Genomic DNA, 22,534 nt, shown 5'->3' with positions numbered 1-22,534 from the left:
AAGAGCACCAGTAGAGGAATCTACTCTACCAACCCCCTGAATCCTCAGATCTAATAGTGAATTTAAGGGCACTCATTTATCATTGGTGGAGAAGCAGTAAATAAAGAAAACTAATAGCTTTCATAACTTGAAGTTGCACTGTTCCTGCAAACTGAGAGTGGTCTCACTGACTGCGACACAGTCATCAGTTTCCCAGCAAGCTCTAAAATTACTTCTGAATACGTAAAATGAACACAGTTGTGCACTGTTTATACAGTATGAATAGGAGATGAACTAAATCATGGAAGTAATGTCTTTAGCTTTTCATGGTCTCTCTGCCTCACAACCTAAACTACACTATGCTAAGCAATCTGCTTGCCGTGTGGAGCTGGCTGAATTGCTTTATATTTGTATATCACATATTGTATAGGGGAAATAAAGAGAGAGAGGAAAAGTCACCAAATGCAAAGGTATCCAAAGAGAATTACAGTGTATCCAGTAGGTAAAATACATACTACTACTACTACTTAGAACTTGTATAGCAGCTTTACATCCATTGATCTCACAACACTTTATAAAAGAGAACAAGTATCATTATTCCCATATAACAGATGGGAAAACAGAGGCTCAGAGAGGGGAAGAGTCTTGCTCCAAATAATGATGTAATTAACAAGCAGGCATGAAAATACAAGGATTTCATAATCACAGCAAATATTGGCTCTGGTTTCCAAGATGTACAACACTCAGCTATTCAGGACATGTCTACATTAGGGAATCTGAAACCTGGTTTAATCAGTACAGTGGTAAAAACACCAGAAACCACCACTCTTGTCTATACAATGGCTCCCACTGATATTAAAACCAATTCCCTTGAACAAGTGTTAGCACTAGAGCTGGTCAGCAATTTTCCAATGAAACAGGTTTTCATCAGAAAATTCAGTTTAGTCAAAACCAAAATGTTTTGCAGAAATGTTTTGGTTTTGATGAACTTTCGCCAAGCTTGCTTGGTCGGCTGCAGGGGAGCCTGGGTTTCCCAGGTCTGCAGCTCTGGTGCAGCCCTGCCATGCAGAGCTAGGAGCCTGGAGAGACATGGCTGGAAACAGGGCCTCAGGGCTTCTAGGTTCCTCACTCTTCAGTGAGGGTCTTCCCAGGATCCCGGGGATTCAGGGGAAGCCTGGGGAGTCCCTTGGAGGTGGAGGCAGCATCAAAGTGTCGTTATTAACATTTTTGTTAATCCTGATCCTAAAAAATTATGATTGGACTTCCATGGTTATTCATAATAACTGTATACATAGCCATGGCATGTTAATTTCTTACCAGCTCATTGCTGCAATCCTCATCAAAATCCTCCTCTATTCCATCAGTCATCTCTTCTCCATCCCCATCTGCATCTGGCCCTACTTCAATAGGCTCTTCTGTAGAGTTATCTGCATTCTCTGATATGCATTCCTCTTGGATCAAATCAGCATTATCTTCCATTTGCTTCTTTTGAGCTTCTGTAAGGAAAGCATACCCTGTAGAGATTCAGTAACCTTTTCTGTTGCTCGGAATGAACAATGCTCTCAAGCAGACTTCATGCCTCCATTCTCCAGATGGAGCTAGGTTTATGAAATATGGTATGTTAATATCCACCAGATAAATATTATCAAATTCTCTGACTTCTAAAGTTACCGAATAAATAATCTGCAACACCGGTGCACTCAGCCAATCAAAGTGAAGGAACCGAATACAGTTACTGGTGCAAAAATACACAGTTTTGCCCCAGTCATGCAATTCTCTGGACTCTGCTATGTTGTGGGAACCCAATTTGCATAATAATTGTGCAGTTATGTATCAATGTAAATCCCTGTGCTCTCACTGGATGACAGACGATAATGGCCAATAAATGTGCAGGGATTTGCATAATCATGGTGTGATTATTTCTCAATAAGTATACAGTTAATAAATACTACTAGTCAAACTGGTCCCAATACTAAGGGCTGGAGTAGCAATTGCAGCACCTCCTCAGTCTCTCTGTTTGCACCGGGACAACTGGATCCATTTATGGCCCCTACGTTTGCTCATTGCTGCTTTCCATTCCTGCCAAAGTGGGGTCAACATAAAGAACGTTTTCAAGGCACTCAGAGCTCATGGAAGCTCCCCTGCCTGGTCCACCCTGCTCAGCTCTAGTGTGGGACTTAAGTAATGCAGATGGCCTGGCAATTTGTCCTCCATTCCTTGAAGAATTTCACCCAGGCAGCAGAAGTCCACAGCAGGGATGGGAGATGACTAACAGACTGACTTATAGAGTAGTTGGAGGAGCAGCAGAGCAGGGGGCTTGGAGGGACCATAGACTCACTCCTATTCACTTTAGAGTGGTAGCCGTGTTAGTCTGTATCAGCAAAAAGAATGAGGAGTACTTGTGGCACCTTAGAGACTAACAAATTTATTTGGGCATAAGCTTTCACGGGCTAAAACCCACTTCATTGGATGCATGCCGTGGAAAATACAGTAAGAAGATATATATACACAGAGAACATGAAAAAATGGGTGTTGCCATACCTACTCTAACAAGACTAATCAATTAAGGTGGGCTATTATCAGCAGGAGAGAAAAAAACTTTTGTAGTGATAATCAGGATGGCCCATTTCAAACAGTTGACAAGAAGGTGTGAGTAACAGTAGGGGGAAAAAGCATGGGGAAATAGTTTTTACTTTGTGTACTTTTTGCCCCCCAACCTGAAGCAAATACTCATCAGAACCACACACCATACAACAAAAACACTAACCCAGGAACCTATCCTTGCAACAAAGCCCATTGCCAACTCTGTCCACATATCTATTCAGGGACACCATTATAGGACCTAATCACATCAGCCACACCATCAGAGGCTCGTTCACCTGCACATCTACCAATGTGATATATGCCATCACGTGCCAGCAATGTCCCTCTCCCATGTACATTGGCCAAACCGGACAGTCTCTATGCAAAAGAATAAATGGACACAAATCAGATGTCAAGAATTATAACATTCAAAAACCAGTTGGAGAACACTTCAACCTCCCTGGAAACTCAATTACAGACCTAAAAGTCACAATTCTTCAACAAAAAAACTTCAAAAACAGACTCCAACAAGAAACTACATTAATTTGCAAACTGGACACCATTAAATTAGGCTTGAATAAAGACTGGGAGTGGATGGGTCATTACACAAAGTGAAAACTATTTCCCCATGCTAATTTCCCCCCTTACTGTTACTCACACCTTCTTGTCAACTGATTGAAATGGGCCATCCTGATTATCACTACAAAAGTTTTTTTCTCTCCTGCTGATAATAGCCCACCTTAATTGATAGTCTCATTAGAGTTGGTATGGCAACACCCATTTTTTCATGTTCTCTGTGTATATATATCTTCCTACTGTATTTTCCACTGCATGCTTCTGATGAAGTGGGATTTAGTCCATGAAAGCTTATGCCCAAATAAATTTGTTAGTCTCTAAGGTGCCACAAGTATTCCTCGTTCTTTTTGCTATTCACTTTAGCTCACGATGGAAACCTTTATGCACCCAAAATGACAGCAGGTTAGGGGACTATTTGCCTGTAGCCGAGATAGCAATGTCATTTCAGTCTGAAAGTGACAATACCTACCGGGGATGTAACTTACAAAACAAAAGAAACACGTCTTTCTTTTCTAAACTGACTGTTTTATATTACCAGCAAGCTCATCTCATATCTTGTTACACAGTGAATGAATCTGAAATTGGCTGTGAAGTTATACATCTTTCAGCTTTATGAATACATTATGGTTTCTACTTTAAATTATTACATGCCATAGCTAGTCCTCAAAACTCGTGACACTGTTATGTATCTCATAATCTTAAGCAAAGACAGCACTAGTTTCTCCCTCTGAAAACATTTGTTTTCATCTCTTCAGTCTTGTTAGCCTTTGACCCTTCTCCCTCTCAAATTGTGCTTGCTAAAGCTTCAGAATAAATAAGGCTTTGTTTCCGTAGACCTAACATCTTTACAGAAAGAATCTTGGACTCAAAGAATTAAGGACAATCATAGGCATCCCTCTTTGAAATCAATGTGGTTGTACAGATTGCTAGTGCAAAATTCAGCCCATGGAGCCTTATAAAATATTTGATGTTTATCAGTATAACAGCTTCATAGTTATAACCAGTGATGTTAGCATAAACTATAGTATCAACCCAATTTCTGCTATGGCATTTGATTCAACAGTCTTTTGGTACACACTTGTTAGTGCTACCAACAAATGGTAACCACCTAAACCCTTTTTCATTTGCTTAAGCATTGCTTCTGCTCTTCCTCATTTCTCTCCGCTCTCCTGCGCTAAGGAGGAGAATGACTTGAAAGGCTGGAAATTTCAGAAGACAAACTTTTTGCATAAAATATTAAACAGCATGAACAGGCAACATGAGCTCCTGCTCAGAATGAACAATGGGAATCGTAAAGACAAACAGCAGATAAGAAGCAGTGGACATTTTAATCCTTTTTATATGCAGCACTGCATTTTGTCTCATTGCCTTTATGAAAGTCATATCGAACTTTTCCCCTGCTTACTTAATTTAGTGTCTTAAAATTATAAACAGCAAATATAAGGTGAGGAAAATAGGATAAAAGTATTCTTAAATCTAACAAAATCTATTGGATATGTATGTAAAAGAAGAACAGGACATTATAAAATAAGGAGTTGAACTACAGTATATACGTAACAAAAGAGACAGGAAAACCACACATTGGTCAAGACTTTCAAAAATGGGTGCTAAAGTTATGTTCCTGATACATCTTGATGAGAGTTGTTGGGGGCTTAGCACTTTTGAAAATCAGGCCACTTTTTAAAGTGTCTAAGTAAGAACTTAGGGACAGGATTTTCAAAGATGCCTAAGGATTTAAGTGTCCAACTCCCATTATATTGGATACCCAAAACTTTTAGGATCTTTTGAAAATCCATACCTTAGAACCTAACTTTAGGCACTCATTGTTGAAAATCTTGGTCTTTGTATATACAGAAAAAAATACTCTACTGCTGCCATCTTACTGAATCAAAGCAGCCAGCTACTGCTCTGTTAAGTATCAGGGGGTAGCCGTGTTAGTCTGTATCTACAAAAACAACAAGGAGTCTGGTGGCACCTTAAAGACTAACAGATTTATTTGGGCATAAGCTTTCGTGAGTAAAAACCTCACTTCATCCGGATGCATCCGAAGAAGTGAGGTTTTTACTCACGAAAGCTTATGCCCAAATAAATCTGTTAGTCTTTAAGGTGCCACCAGACTCCTTGTTGTTACTGCTCTGTTGTGACTTCCTGCTCCAAATTTTCACCAACAAATTAGACACACAAAACATCCTAAAAATCCAGTTTTCCTCTCTATAAACTCTAGCTATTGAGCTTGCAGAGTTATTTGCTCTACCAAATAGATCAGGCTTTATAAAAACTTCCAAATAAGTATTAGTTATTAGGGACACAATTTGCAGTTATCCACAGTATTAAAACACAACATTTATCACTTGTAGAGTTTGAGTTTCCAACCTGAGCTCATAACTGAGACTGATAAGCGTGACATCGATTCTTGGTTGAAAGACTAATGTAAAAATACCTCCCTTCTCTCTTACACTATTTGTATTTAAAGTGAATCTAAAGAACTTAGGCAAAAGGGAACGTAAACTGTGCCCAACCATTAGGGATATAAAACCACAAGGCAAATTTTTACCCTCAATTTATCTTTTCTGTTTTCATCCTACTAAAAATTTCAGGGTATTGGTAGCACTAAGAAAAGAACACTAGTGAAATTTGCAAGCTTTTACTGGTTAGTCAGTGAATAAATTCAGTAAAAACACTGAGTTCAGATTCTAACATGTCTCATTGCCCTAAAGGAATAACTCTGAGTCCTTAGAATATCCTTCTGAATGGCATGTAAGGTCATGAAAAAAATTAAAATTAAAAAATTGCAACAAAATGTACATGCTCTCCCTCTCTCCCCTTTCTTTTCTAAATAACAAAGTTATGCCCTAATCCTCATCCCAGCGTGCAGCCAGGAGACACCATCTTTGTATTGGACAGTTCTGCAGGGGACAAGCACTTTTTGAAGTGGTTGGAGGAGAGGAAGGTAATCAGGAACAGTCAACATGGATTCACCAAGGGCAAGTCAGCCCTGATCAACCTGATTGCCTTCTATGATGAGATAACTGGCCCTGTGGATATGGGGAAAGCAGTGGACATGATATATCTGGACATTAGCAAAGCTTTTGATACGGTCTCCCACAGCATTCTTGCCAGCAAGTTAAAAAAGTATGGAGTGGATGAATGGACTATAAGGTGGATAGAAAACTGGCTCAACGGGTAGTGATCAACAGTGCGATGTCTAGTTGGCAGCCGGTATCAAGTGGAGTGCCCCAGGGATCGGTCGTGGGGCTGGTTTTATTCAACATCTTTATTAATGATCTGAATGACAGGATGGATTGCACCCTCAGCAAGTTCGTGGATGACACTAAGCTGGGGGAAGAGGCAGATACACTGGAGGATAGGGATAGGGTTCAGAGTGACCTAGACAAATTAGAGGATTGGGCCAAAAGAAATCTGATGAGGTTCAACAAGGACAAGTGCAGAGTCCTACACTTAGGACGGAAGAATCCCATGCACCGCTAAGGTTGGGGCCCAACTGGCTACGCAGCCGTTCTGAGGAAAAGGACCTGGGGATTACAGTGGATGAGAAGCTGGATATGAGTCAGCAGTGTGCCCTTGCTGCCAAAAAAGCTAGCGGCATATTGGGCTGTAATACTAGGAATATTGCCAGTAGGTTGAGGGAAGTGATTATTTCCCTCTATTTGGCACTTGTGAGGCCACATCTGGAGTATTGCATCCAGTTTTGGGCCCCCCACTACAGAAAGGATGTGGACAAAGAGTCCAGCGGAGGGTAACAAAAATGATCAGGGGGCTGGGGCACATGACTTATGAGGAGAGGCTGAGGGAACTGGGATTGTTTAGTCCGCAGAAGAGAAGAATGAGGGGGGAATTTGATATCAGCTTTCAACTATCTGAAGGGAGATTCCAAAAAGGATGGAGCTCGGCTGTTCTCAGTGGTGGCAGATGACAGAACAAGGAGCAATGGTCTCAAGTTGCAGTGGAGGAGGTCTAGGTTGGATGTTAGGCAACACGATTTCACTAGGAGGGTGGTGAAGCACTGGAATGGGTTACCTAGGGAGGTGGTGGAATCTCCATCCTTAGAGGTTTTTAAGGCCTGGCTTGACAAAGCCCTGGCTGGGATGATTTAGATGGTGTTGGTCCTGCTTTGAGTAGGGGGTTGGACTAGATGACCTTCTGAGGTCTCTTCCAATCCTAATCTTCTATGATTCTATGAAGGGAAGGAATTCTCACATCAGACCATAGAACAGTAATGGAACCATTCTGCAGATCCTTTGTGTAGGCTCCAAGAATCTTTCTCCCCTCCCACCTTCCTGGTGGAAGTAATGGAGACCAAGGGGACAGGATCTGCATCTCAGTGTTTTAAAACATTTAAAAATGATTGGGCCAGATTGTGATATTAGTTATATCCATGTGAATCCAGAATAATTCCACTGAATTTAATGGAAAATCTGGACCGCTGTATCCATTTCCTACTCTTTTATCAAGAGAACTCTGTGAAGGGTATTCATTGCAGTACTTTGGGAGATATAATAGTATGATTCAATATGAATCAACATTTTCTCTTTGAGCTGATTTATATTTAAATGAGTACATTACAATCCTTTTAGCAAAAGTGCAAATTGGTTCTCAAAGTCCAATGACATGTGGCTTATTTTGCATAGTAATGGGTTTTATATAAAAGCTCCCTGAAGTGGAGATATGCCATCTCAACTCATTTCCGTAGGCCAGTGATTCATTTGGGTGCTGTACAATTACATATTCTCTGAATATATCACCAATTTTTATCTAATTTGCTTAAAATTTTAATGAGACAAGGTGGGTGAGTTAATATCTTTTATTGGATCAATTTCTGTTGGTGAGAGAGACAAGCTTGTGAACTTACACAGAGCTCTTTATCGGGTCTGGGAAATGAACTCAGAATGTCACAGCTAAATACAGGGTGGAACAGATTGTTTAGTGTAAGGAGTTAACACATATTTCAAGGAACCATTCAAGGTGAAGTCATATGTTAACACCTCTCTAGTCACGGAGTGTGGGATGGGGATAGGGAATGTTCTAGAGAGAGTTTCATGGATGTATGGTGATTGTTGATTCCATGCATGGTATCATCCAACAATTACAGTCCATACTAGGTGGAGACCACATCCTGAAAGAAATCTTTCCTGAACCTCCTCTTCTGGCCTTCAACTAACCCCCCAACCTCTCCAAGCTCATGATCAGAAGCAAGCTCCCCACAAACCAGGACACACCAACTCAAAGTGGCACCAGACACTGCCAGAACAACAGATGCAAGACCTCTAGACATATCTCCACCGTTACAATGATCATCCCCATGACACATCTTTCAAGATCCATGAGTCCTACACATGTCTATCACAACATGTGAGGTACCTCATCCAGAACATTAAATGCCCCAATTATAAGTATGTAGGTGAAATGAGACAATCACTATGCTCTTGAATGAACTCACACAGAACAATGATAAAAGACAAAAAACATATCACCTTTGGGTGAACACTTTTGACAAAATGATGACTCTATATCTGACCTCTCAGTCCTCCTTCTCAAAGGAAACCTGTGAAACACCTTCAAAAGACGACCCTGGGAGCATAAATTCATAACTTTGCGAGATACTAAAAATCATGGACTGAATAGAGACACTGGATTTATGGCTTATTACAACAATCTATAACCCACTTAATACCCCTCTCTCCAAATGTCCTCCCCTCCCCTTATTCCTCTATGACTGGAGAGGTGTTAACCGGCCATTTCACCTTGAATTTTTCCTGTAAATATGTGTTATATACTTATGCTAAACAATCTTTTCTACTTTATATTTAACACCATGACACTTTGAATATATTCCCAGACCTGAAGGAGAGCTTTGAAAGCTTGTGTCTTTCACCCAAAGAAGTAGGTTCAATAAAAGATATTACCTCACTCACCTTGACTCTCTACTATCCTGGGACCAACATGGCTACAGCACCACTGCATACTTTAAATTTTAATGTAAAACATAATGAATGCATGTTGTGCACACTTCTCCTATAAAGATATATCAAGCTCTATATTTACTATCTGTCATAGATTTGAAAAATAACCTTATTTTTATGGGCCAAATTATGGATCTACACCAGCTAAGGAACTAACCCTATATGTAGGGTTGTTTGTGACTGATTATAACTAGCTTCTAAGTAACAAAGCCTGTGATGTACACACAATATACAGCTGGTTGCCGTGATGTGTAAGGAATTAGCTAAGAAAGTACCATTGGCGTTGATAGGAATTATGTGGCTAATTTTCAATGCAGCATAGGGTGACCAGATAGCAAGTATGAAAAATTGGGACAGGGGGTGAAGAGTCACAGGAGCCCATATAAAAAAAGGCCCAAATATCAGGACTGTCCCTATAAAATCAGGACATCTGGTCACCCTAATGCAGCATCATGAAAATATGACTAACTTTCTTATGACATTTCATTACTGCACTAACAGGGTAATACATAGATCATTAAACTGCAAGCTTGACCACTGAAATGCATTTTTGGTTCCTGAAGAGCTAGTTGGAAAATCTTTTTTTTTTGCTACTATAATATAGAACACATATTCTTGAAATTATTTTGTTGTAAGGACCGTGAAAGATATTAAAATCTTATTCCATCAGTCCAAATTGTGGTTTCATTTACCTTCATTCTGACCCTACATTATGTAGCAAAATGTCTGTAAAGCTTTTATTTTCTCTGTTTTGTCAGTTTGAGTGATAACTATACCCTGGTTTAATTAATCTCTGAATGAGCTGTCTGTGGCTAAAAATCATTGTCACCTACCTGCTTCAGCCTTCTGCTGTTTTTCAATCTTCTCCAGTCTCCCTAGCAAGGAGTCAATTTTTGTTTTGATTTGGGTTAATTCCTTCTTGATTGTTTGCAACTCATCTGATTTCACTGAGGAAGGAGAACAATAAAGGCAGAAAACATGAAAGAAACAACAATTTCACCCCAAAGACGCATCTGAATATATTCTGTCCCTTCCCCTGGTAAATATAACTCAAAGTACACTTCTTAATATCACTACACTCTGATTTTTTTCAGTTCTTTTGGTGAATGAGCATTTAAAACCAATTTTGTCGGTTACAAATGCGGAATCCCAGTAGAATGCATGGTACTAAATCTTGAGTGACAGCAGGTCATGTGGGGTTTGTAGCTCAATAATAAATGTTTGCGACAAAACAGTTAAGGCTATATCAGATTCAATCTTGGCAAATGCAAGTAATGTTCAGTGACAATAAACCTATGATGTGACGTAGATTCAAATGCAGGGAATGATTCAAACATGACAGGCAATTTGCAGTTTAATAATGGTATTTTGCAGTGCAATTTTCTAATACTATAAAATAATAATAATAATTATAAAGAGTCCCTCCACAGCAGTAGGTATTTTTCAACAAGACTAAATAGTAACAAACGCTGGAGCAGCCATGAACATAATGTTTTGTCCCAGTCAACAACTTTATTGCAAAAGAAGGTGTTGAGTATTATTGCTTGTTAAAGCTTTCAATTCAAAGTAACGTCTTGTACTTTTCCCAGCTGCAGATAAAATACAAAAATACTATTTTCATGATCATGTCTAGGGACTGGCAAGCCAATTTCAATAAATTAAGATCTCAAGTGAAATTCCAAAGTGTTTGCTGTACTTTATTTTTCATTTATGTGCACCCTTGCACTCTCTTCTTCCAGCTGGGCTTGTAAGAAGAAGTACTGATCTAACAGGAAGGACTGTTCATGGAGGTATTCTGGATTGATCAGAAACAGGAAGTATTGGAGACCTCATAAACAAGTCTATTCCCATGGAATTTCCAGCCCAGTTTTGTAGACTGAGGACAAACTATGGGTTCAGTTGTCCCCGTCCTGTAGGAAGAAATTATATGGGATCTGTACAAAGGTCTCATTCTTCCATGCCAGCACTGGATCTCGGGTGACCTCTCTGCACCTTTGCCACATAGCTCCAAAGGAGTCATATTGTTAAGGCTTCTGAAGGCAAAAGGGATCCTTATCCCAAAGAGTGAGGGGATGGTAGTGCAGAGCAGTTACAGTCATAATATCGTTATAATTGGGCTGTATTACCCTTCCACCCTTAGCTCCATGGGACTGGAGTGAATATGATGTGAATCTGCCTGACTCTGCCCCTTCTCCACACATAGATTCTGGACCACTGGAGAGCTTGTTGTGGGTCTGGGGAAGGGGGGAATACTGTCATGGAAGAGGAGGTCTCCCTTCTGTGCAACCCCTTATCTCTTGGGAGAACAATCAAGCCATATTACTATTGGGTACTTATTTGATCTAAACCTCTGAGCCTTCTGAGCTTTGTTCATCAATCAATTAAATCCTGATAACAAAGATAGAATACAGCATATTACTATTATGATAGAGGCTTCAACAGCCGCTGTGACCTTGTTTTAATCTAGCAGTTTTCAGGCCATGCTATTCAGCCACCTGAAAATGCAGCAGTTACCCCAAGAGTGGTCCTTCCCAATACTCTGCAGCATTTTTCACAAGGCTTAAAACATTCTCAAAGAAAAATGGGTCTTGGGTTTGTCATTGCCCAATACCCAAATGTTGTAACAAAACGTTAAGGTTCTGACAACTTGTATAAGCAAATGCTATTGCTTCCCTTGAGGGAGAAGGGGCATGTTTCTATTAATAGTGGACTGAAGAAGCAGCGTGTATTCCAAGGTGATATGACGTGAATTTTCCCAACAGGGAATGCTGTGTGTCTGCTGCAGCCTGCTTAGAAGACTGCTGGGGATGCATCTAACATGGCCAAGCAGCAGTTTTGAGGTGCTCCCTCATTGGGAAGTGGCAGGCTTGACAAACCTAAGAATGAAAAAGTCAGAATAGACATCACAAGAAACCCATGATATTTAGTTTCAACCTAAAAGACACACAGAATCCATCCCCATTGTGCAGGGGAGAGGTTGGTGCAGGATGAAAGGACATGCACATGGGGCCACCACTCAACCCATGCCACAAAACTCAGCTCCACAGGGGCTCCCTGTGTTCTACCATAGGGGCCAAGGTTTGGGAGAAAGAATGCGGTGGGAGGCAGGTCCGGATAACTCTGTGAATCTAGCAGTAAAACTCTGAAGTTGCAATAGCAGCCATGGATTGGATTAGCCCTACTGCTACTTGTTGCCTGCAGTGGGAGAACTTCTCCTCAGCCTTACAGGACTCCCTAGTGCCAAACCCATTTTCTCAAACTTTGCCTGAGGCAATGGGGATGAATTGAAATGTTCCATTACAACAGCACATTTCAGGTCAATATTGAACAAAAAAGGGTAAGATAATAGAAAAAGACAAAAGCCGCATTTTTCAAATATACAACAAAAGCAACATTTGCTATACAACCACTCATGGGTGTGTGGGCAGGGGAAAAGGGAGACAGGTATTTGATTTGCATGACTTCTGATTTGCAGGGATTTGTGCAGGCCTTTGATTGTCTGACCCTCATGATCAAATTCTGCTTTCAGTTACATTTCACTAGTGTCTACCTGTAATAATTACCTAGAACTGATGGAATTACAGTGTTATAAAAACTGGTGTGAGAGAAGAACAGGCCAAGTGTTCATATATAGAAGAAAATGTAATGCATTAAAGCACTACAATTAAGATTTGTGTGTTACAGCTGTCATAGACGGTTAGCTCCTACTTTTTTAAAATTCTCCAATAAAACGTCCCGTCTTTCTCATTTTTTTCTAATAAGATCTCATCCAAGCAACAATGTTTTACAAACATAAGATACTGTGGTTACTATTACATATTTTCAAACATATTTATCTGCTTTCAAATACTAGGTGTGGCGGGGCCAGGCTACCCCGCCTTAGCCCGGAAGGAGTTAAGTCCCCGGGCGGACTGGGCATGCTCCAAGTGCTATAGGAGTATAAAGGGAGGGAGACCAGCTCATTCTGGGCTGGAGCCCGTAGGAGAAGGACCTGCCGGGGAAGCTCCTGCGGCGGACCAGCCACAACCGTTGGCTGCACCGGGAAGAGACGCCATCCATGGCCCGCTGGCGCCCCGGCGGTTGGAGGAGACCCAGGGGACGACCGAATCCGCCAAGTACCAAGGACCCGATGACTCCTGGGAGACCCCAACGGAGAGCCTGGTAGGAAGGGACCCTGGGAAGGTGACAGAGTGGTACCTCGCCCCCCAGGGAAACTCAGCGTGTTTCGGTCAGATCCCCCGCTGAGTTGGTGGAAAAGCACTACGCTACTGTTAGGGCCCTGGGTCGGGGCCCCCCTACTGGGGCAGTCACACCCCAACGACATGGACTCTGGCCGCTAGGCCACGCTACCCTCCACCCGAGGGTTGCTTCCAGGACTCTGGCCGATAGGCCCTACTGCCCTGTGGCCGAGGGCTGTGCTACAGACTCCTGCCGTTAGGCCACGTCTCCTTGAGATAAAGGGGACGTCATAGACTCTGGCCGCTAGGCCATACTGCCCTGGACTGAAGGGCTATTTGATGGACGGTGGCGGATAGTCCACGCCGCTCACAACCGTAGGGGCGTGGACCGTCACACTAGGATAAAAATAATGGAATAGCTTACTTGGTTTTTATATTAGTTTGTGCTTGTGCAAAACACTATTAAAACAGTTCCTTTCCTCTGCAATGAGGAGAAGTGTCTTCTGGTATTTATTTTTCCTTATAAAAATTTGGAGGTATAATGACAGCCTGCACTCTGCTCAAACAGAGAATTAAGGTGGATGTCAATTACATATTTGAAATGGAAGTGCTATTGTTGAATTGCCCAATATTTGGAAAACATTATCTACCATAACTACAAATTGATTCACCTGCAAAATATGATTCAGATTTCTTTGTATAGAAATATGTCATATATTTTTATATAACCCCCTCCAGGTTAGTATAAAACATTTTATCTTATTACAGTATTTTAGACTTCAGTGCAAAAATGGGTTAGCTGATGAAGCCAAACATAAACTATATAGTCCAAATGAATTCATCCATTTAAAGGTACAGCTTGATATATGAAGTCTCTTCTTAAATACCTACTATCCATTCATAAACACACTAGAGAGAAATCTGTTTAGTATTTTCTTCCTGTTTGGAATTTTAGAAAAAAGAAATACCATACTTGAAAAGCTTCTGCATCTATTTTTCCAACAGAAAAAAAAATTGACATTTAGCATCAATAGAACAATTTCCATCTGCTGCTTCATACTATTAACCTATATGTGGTCCATTTTATGAGCACCTTCTTGCTAACATAGAACAATTTTAAATCAAAAGGCTAGAAAAAGAAAAGAGAAAAATATGGTCAACTAAATTTAGGTCAAATATATTCAGAAAAGGATGCAAATTCACCCAGCTTATTTTATGTTAGAAGAGCAATCTGGGAGCTCAGACTTCTAATACTTCCTAGAGAAGAATTCACTGCAGTTACAATGGCTGTTTCCATTATTTTTGCACATACCATGACTAATGGGCAAGACAGCCCTTTGTGGTGAGTATAGGAATTTGTGTTTATGACTAATACATCATTTATTTATAATGTTACTACTGCATTTCATGAGTCCACAATAAGTTTCTCTATAGGGTTCACTGTATTCAGAAACAGCCCTAAACCAGACCTAATCCAAACCTCTCTAAATTCCAGAGAGGGGTCCTTTGAAGCCTTAATGTAAACCCACCCCTACAGTTATTGGTATGGACCTGTGTGATGGGGCATATAAACCACGCATTGGAACTGAAAGGGTTAAGGAGCAGTTCTGGGTGCAGGTGACTCTGCTTTAGCTGGAGAAGGAGCTTCAAAGGGAGCCAGAAAGCTCAGAAGGGAACAGGCAGGGAAGGAGGACAGACCTATCCTGACAGCATCTGAACAGGCGTACTGCAGAAGCCTTCGCTGTCAGGAAGAGGATATCTTTTGCTTTCTTATGTTGGCCTTTGAGACTTTGTTGTGAGGGAAACGGTAGGAATTGTCTCAGGGAAGCAGCCTTGAGACACTCCAGGGTGCTTGATACTCTTTCCTCTCATAGGGCCTTGATTGTGAGCCTGGTGGAGCGGGAGGGCCTAGGCTGCCCTACCACCCACTGAGGGTACATAAACCACCCTTCCACAATCCCTCCTCACGAGTAAGGAGATGGTAGAGACCCTGAAAGCCCTGAGGTGAGGACAAGCTACATACAGGGGTCAGGAGATGAATTTAAGACTCTCCTTGTTGGGAGGATGTGGGACTCTATATGTTTTTTTGAACTTTGTTACCTTGAAAGAGGGCATTCTGAACTGGTGACCTGGCTGGAAGGCTTAGTCACCGCCTACCAAGATGCAGGCCATCACAGTGTTGGAGTGGTTGCTGGCAAGAGGCACTGGAGTCAGGGAAAAGTAGAAGCCCAGCAACCTAACCGCTAGATTATACTACCAGTAAGCCCAGCCCCTGAAAGAACCTAATTTTTGGTTCCAGTTCTAGTATGGATGAAATCTTGCAGAAACTTTTTTTCCTGTGAGATTTCTGCCCTAGCTGGTAAAAGTCTACTAGAGCCGCTGATTTCATGAGATTTCTGACATTATGTGATGAACCCTCACAAAAACAGCCAATATGATTTTGACATAATTGATTCTGCACCTTAGCCCAGACTTGACTTGACTTTGAATTAAAAAAAATCAAGCAAAAAAAATGATGTTGCTCACTAGTAGAGAGATTTGCCACTTAAATAACAATAACATTTATTTCTAATTGTAATATATATTTATAATTAATTCAAAAAGTGTGAATTAAATGACAATGAATTGCTTTATCCTACATGTCAATCTAATAAAATTTTTCTGTACTCTGAAAAGAAGCAACAGAACAAACACATTCTCTGCTTTTAAACTTGCAGACCCTGAGGAAACTGCCAGGATATTTTCCTGATAAACACCTTACAATAAGCTGATTACATTCCTGTCCAAGTCAACAAAATCATGTCTCCACCTTTATGATGTATTGGTTGGACCTGAAAAAAAGGGAAGTAATTCTAAGGAGAAATCAAGTGTGAAAGTCTATATACTGTACGCCTGTCTCCTTTTAAAAAACTTTTGATTTCCCTGGTTTATTTTAACGTGTGCTGCATGCAAAAAGAATATTTTTCTGTAATTTATTCAAGCATGTGAAAGGGATTTTACAACTTTAACTCATATGCAACTGTGAGAGAGTTTGAAAATCTAATTCAGGGGTTGCAAAAATGTGGCCTTAGTACTTTTAATAAGGCAGCCTACTGGTCTCTTCAATTTTAAGGGTCCAATCCAAAGCTCATTAAAATCACTAGGAGCCCTTTCATTGACTTTTGTGGGATTTGGATCATTCCCTAATACACAAGTATAGGCTTCTGAAGGCCACTTGAATCAAGATGGAGCACTGCATGTTGGGATCTAGAGTCCTTGAGCTGTGCTCCGTATTAAAAATATAGGGGTGCTGCAGTTTGCTCCATTTTATACACGTGGCATGGCCCTAGGGGCTCATAGCAAGTTGCCAATGTGGCCCATAATTTGACAAAGTTTAGGTGCCCCGATCTATATTGGGAGCTATTAAAATCTTGATTTTTGCAACAATGCACTATATCCTGGAACAGAATTTCTTGGAATGGGTAATACGGCAATGTTGTGGTGTAGAAAAAAAACCTCAACTAAAATAATTTATCCTCCTGAGGCAAAGCAAACTCAAGAAGCCAATTCATATTAGACGATCAATGCAGACAAGTAAGGAATTGCATGCTTCTATACTAACTTCTCATAATGTACACTACAGCAATGAAAAATGAGGGCAACACTAGAGGAGATCTGCTCTATCTGCACTTTGATTCCTTACAGAATATCCTTATAGATTCAAGGGCTGGAAAAGAGACTACAAAACAAACAAACAAAACCCAATCATGTTTAATTGGCTTCCCTCCTCTGCTAAATCTTAATAAATACATAGATTCTAAACAATGCTAAGTGAAAAAGAAAATCGTGAGGCATATGCTGTTTTTCAAAAATGATACTAGGAGTTTTGGTACATTATTGAGAGGACTGAGCAAATAAAAATAGAACGGTCAGGGAGCGGGGGAATATTTAACGGAGGATATACAAGTGAACAAGATGTGCAGTCCTGTTTGTGTCCATCTTCAGGGGAACCCAGAGACAAAGCGGGTCACCTCCAGAGATACACCCAGAAAACACTTATTTTCTCAAGATTAAACATTCCCAGTTTTTTTACTTTCCTCATAGATCAGGTTTTCTAAACCTTTTTTTTATTTTTGTTGCTCTCCTCAGGACTCACTCCAGTTTGCCTACATCTTTTTCTCCCGTTTTCACTCAAAACTAAACCCAGTAAACCAACAGAGGCCTCACCAGTGCCAAGCAGAGTGGGACAATTTCCTCCCAAGTCTTACATACAACACTCCTGTTAATATACCCCAGAATGATATTAGTTTTTTTTGCAGCTACATCACCTGTTGACTCAAATTCAATTTGTGATCCATGATAACCTCCAGACTCTTCCTAGCAGTACTATCACCTAGCCATTTAGTCCCTATTTTGTAGTTGTGCATGTGATTTTTTCCTTCCTAAGTGAAATACTTTGCAATTTTTGTTATTGAATTTCATTGAAGTCAGATCAATTCTCTAATTTATCAAGGTTTTTTTGAATTCTTATCTTGTTTTCTAAAGTGCTTGCAACTCCTCCCAGTTTGGTGTCATCTGGAAATTTTATAAGCATCCTCTCCACTCCATTATCCAAGTCATTAATGAAAATATTGAATAGTACCACACCCAGAACTGTCCGCTGTGGGACCCCACTAGATATACTCTCCCAGTTTGACAGCGAACCATTGATAACTACTTTTTCAGTATGGTCTTTCAACCAGCTGAGCACCTACCTTATAGTAATTTCATAACAGACCACATTTCCACAGTTTGCTTATGAGAGTGTCATATGGGACTGTGTCAAAAGCCTTGCTAAAATCAAGATATATCATATTCACTGCTTCCCCCCATCCTCTAGGCCAGTAACCCTGTCAAAGAAGGAAATTAGTTTGGTTTGGCATGATTTGTTCTTCACAAATCCATGTTGGCTTTTCCTTATAACCCTATTATCCTTCAGGTGCTTATAAACTGATTGTTTAATAATTTGTTCCAGTATCTTTCAAGGTATTGAAGTTAGGCTGACTGGTCTATAATTCCCCTTGTCTTCTATGTTCCCCTTTTGAAAATATCGATACTATCTTTGTCCTTCTGCATTCTTCTGGGACCTCACCTGACCTCCATGAGTTGTTAAAGATAATTGTTAATGGTTCCAAGATTGCTTCAGCTTCTTCCTTAAGTACCCTAGCATGAATTTCATCAGGCCTTGCTAACTTGAATACATCTAACTTATCTAAATGTTCTCTAACCTTTTCTTTCCCTACTTTGGCTTGCATTCCTTCCCCCTTGTTGTTAATATTAATTAGGTTGAGTATCTGGTCACCATTAAACTTTTAAGTGAAGACTGAAACAAAATAGGCATCAAACACCTCAGCTTTCTTGGTGTCATTAGTTATTAGCTATCCTTCCCCACTAAGTGGAGGACCTACACGTTCTTTCATCTTTCTCTTGCTTCTGATGTATTTAAAGAATCTCTCCTTATTGCCTTTTATGTCCCTTGCTAGGTGTACCTCATTTTGTGCCTCAGCCTCTCTGGTTTTGTCCCTACATGAAGCCAGAAGCTATTCTTTTATACTCCTCCTTAGCCATTTGTCCATGTTTCCACTTTTTGTAGGATTCCTTTTTGATTTTCAGGTCATTAAAGAACTCCTAATGGAGCCATATTGGTGTCTTACCGTTCTTCCTATCTTTCCTTCACATTGGGATACTTTCAGTTGTGCCTTTAATATTGTCCTTAAGAAACTGCTAACACTCCTGAACTCCTTTTCCCCCTTAGATTTTCTTTTATGGGACCTTACTTACCAGTTCTCTAAATTTGTGAAAGTCTGTTTTTTTGAAGTTCATTGTGATTATTCTGCTCACTCCTTTTCTTTAGAATAATGAAATCATCATTTAATGATCACTTTAACCCAAATTGCCATTTTCAGATTCAGTACCAATTCCTCCCTGTTGGTCAGAATCAAATCTAAAATGGCTGTCCATTTGGTGACTTCTTCAAGTTTCTGGAACAAACTGATGTCCCCAATACATTCCAAGAACTTACTGGCAATTTTGTGTTTTGCCATATTACTTTTCTGACAGATGTTTGGATAGTTAAAGTCCCCCACTAGAATTAGATCTTGTGTTTGGATATTTCTTGTATTTGTTCTAGAAATGCCTCATCTATAGTCTCTTCCTGATTTGGTGATTTATAGTAGACCCGTGCCTATTTTTTACCCTTTTGATATCGTGCCTATTTTTTACCCTTTTCACCTCCCACCGCCTTCTGGATCTCAGTGGGGGAAAGTGGATTTAACAACTAGGAGATGCCCCTAGCCTGACCCTCCTCACAATGCTGGATACACGAGGTGCTGGTTGCATATAGGAATTGTTCTGGACACTGTAGTGGTAGTGGGGAGTAGAACCCCAGGAAGAAGCAGAAGAAGGAGGGCAGTCTCACAGTGGTTGACATGGATGGGTCATGGTATTTGAGCAGTCAAGGATGAACAGTTTGGCGACAGAAATTGAGACTTCCTGCTCTTCCTATCCACCACCTCATGCTGACCTTGCACAATCACTACAATTACTCTGCACGCCCATCTCAGGCTGGGGCAATGCCTGTGGCTTGTTGCTGTACCCCATCATTGCCCAGCACTTCTCTCTGGTTTTATTACAGAAGGCCCAGAATCTGTAGAACATACATGACTGGTTTCTACCATTACTTGTCTCCAGTGGTTCTGTCCTGTACAAGGAACTACACCTGTTCTGTGAGAGACAGTGAGTGTGCCCTGCCCTGTCCTGTTTATGTTTTTACACACAAGGACACCATGGTGGCAAAATGGGAATGTATTTTTGCAAACTCCACCACACCGGAATGGGGCTGTTCAAGCAGGGAAAATCCAGTATGTTATCTCATTACTATGATGTCATGTTTGTAAGCCTTTTCTTGTTTTACTTTCCAGTCATGTGTACTGTTGCTGAATTCATGTTTTTTTCCTCTCTAGGGGCGCTATTAAGTGGTGTCCAGATCTTCTAAGAGGATCTTTCTCTAGGCCCCTCCATGCCGCCTAGGGCCTGACTCTCATCCCCCTTTTCCTCTTCTTCCTTTGAAATTACAGGGGAATTTATCACTCCACAGGAGGGGTAGGGAGAGATAGATGGGTGCTGAAGAGACATGTGGATGTAAGGGAATTTCCCAGGGCATGTTTTGGGAGGTGATGATGATGAGGGAAGTGGGTCAAGTCTATTGTTCTTAGTTAAGTCCCTGATCTGAGTGCAACTAACAGACTACTTTGAATATTCTCTGAAGGCCCAGCCCTGCTTTGTGTACCCTCTTGAACACTAACAAGACACTAATGATATCAATGAGAACAGGACTAGGCTCGTAATTCCCACTGAAATCCGTGGGAGAAGGATTGGGCCTCAAACTGTCTACAATAAAATACTCGATAATGTTGCTTAATTACAGCCTATTTCCTTCATGTATAGCAGGTGCATGAGCTTCCTGTCAATGGAGGTTTTTAAGAACAGGCTAGACAAACACCTGTCAGGGATGGTCTAGGGAGGGATAGCTCAGTGGTTTGAGCATTGGCCTGCTAAACCCAGGGTTGTGAGTTCAATCCTTGAGGGGGCCACTTAGGGATCTGGGGTAAAAATCTGTCTGGGGATTGGTCCTGCTTTGAGCAGGGGCTTAGACTAGATACCTCCTGAGGTCCCTTCCAACCCGGATATTCTATGAATTGCACAAATGGAAAATGACTTCCTAGGAAGGAGTACTGCAGAAAAGGCTTTGGGGGTTATAGTGAATCACAAATTAAATGTGAATCAACACTGTTGCAGGAAAAGTGACCATCATTCTGGGATGTATTGGGGGGGAGGGATAGCTCAGTGGATTGAGCATTGGCCTGCTAAACCCAGGGTTGTGAGTTCAATCCTTGAGGGGGTCACTTAGGGATCTGGGGCAAAATCAGTACTTGGTCCTGCTAGTGAAGGCAGCGGGCTGGACTCGATGACCTTTCGAGGTCCCTTCCAGTTCTAGGAGATGGGATGGGATACTTCATCCTGCCTCATTGTGGGGTGACCTCTTGAGGTCCTTTCCAGTCCCTACATTTCTATGATTCTATGAGATGCCAAGGAGATCTCATGGCATTGAAAGTTCGAACAAGCCACTTTTGAGGTAGAGGAAGATGAACAGTAGACAAGTGTCAACATTACAAATCAGGCTAATTTTTAAATGATCTGTAACTGAAATGCCATTGAATAGATTTCCTCCAAACTTGGGAAAATGTTTTCCTTGGCTTTCAGAGTAAGTCTGGCAATTTTCAAAGCCAAACCAATTTTCAAAGCCAAAGTAATAAAGGGACTAAAACAAGGAGCTGCAATGGAACATGGTAACAACCTCAACCAGAGTAACCATCATGATAACAGTTATAAAGAGTTTCCCCTTATTAAAGCAAGTTCCAAGATAAGCTAACTGATATAAGCAACTTACATTTGGATCCTGAAGAAGACGCCCCACTAGACGTTGATCGCGATCCCCCTTTCATGGAAAAAACCCCTTTCCCTCTACGAGTTGCTGTCATGGCCACACGAGGGCGCTTCAATGGTATCACTGCACGAGGTGGTGGTGGGACACGACCATGGTAATCAAACAATCTGAGAAAAAATGAGAACAGTTTTACAAATGCTGAGATATGGTTTCATGTCCTGGTGATCCTGTCAACTAAATTTTCGTGTTATTTTAGAGGAAATTTCTCTTTGAAATCAATCACTTCATATCACAGTCAAATTAGATTTCAAGGACCTCTGCACATTAAGTGCCATATTTGGATTTCAGTCACAGCCCACTGTGCATAGCTCTCGGATTTTGTGTAATTTAAATGAGGGATGCTTTATGGAGCTCTGTTATTTGCATCATGGAAAATCCATCTCCTGCTTTCTGCAGATCCACAGCATTTCATTGCGCACAAATAACTGCTGCACATTTTGTCGTGATGACATTTTGGCTCCTTTATTACAAGCATGGGTTTGGATTTTAGTTTTCCAACTCCAGACTGCACATACATTAAAGAGGATGAATAGTCCTGAGACCAAACATTGCCATAAAGAAATATAGTGCAACAGTGTCATGCTGCCAAATGATGGATTTCACCACCCATGCAATTGCGTAAGGGACATTTCACTGAGAGAGGTGTGCATCCTTCAGAGGAAGGCATTAAAAGAGTGGAACCTGTCCAAGACAGAGTGACATGTATTTGTATT

At 40.9% G+C, this 22,534-nt stretch overlaps 1 protein-coding gene across 3 annotated transcripts in view; it reads right to left on the bottom strand.

The window, feature by feature from the left end:
* Positions 1-22,534, bottom strand: part of RALYL (RALY RNA binding protein like) — a 585,620-nt gene that overhangs the window by 19,433 nt on the left and 543,653 nt on the right. For 2 of the 3 annotated variants that reach the window (XM_034763203.1, XM_034763205.1), the window contains 3 exons: positions 21,765-21,928; positions 9,953-10,066; positions 1,297-1,475 (listed from right to left, as the gene is read on the bottom strand). In XM_034763203.1, the coding sequence (XP_034619094.1) occupies positions 1,297-1,475; positions 9,953-10,066; positions 21,765-21,928 (457 nt within the window). The remainder of the gene's footprint in view (positions 1-1,296; positions 1,476-9,952; positions 10,067-21,764; positions 21,929-22,534) is intronic. The other variant, XM_034763204.1, reaches the window with a different exon arrangement.

Source organism: Trachemys scripta, chromosome 2 (assembly GCF_013100865.1).
Source record: "Trachemys scripta elegans isolate TJP31775 chromosome 2, CAS_Tse_1.0, whole genome shotgun sequence".
Taxonomy (NCBI): Eukaryota; Metazoa; Chordata; order Testudines; family Emydidae; genus Trachemys; species Trachemys scripta.
Note: the sequence above shows the minus strand (reverse complement) of the source record. Positions and strands in the feature narration are given on the sequence as shown.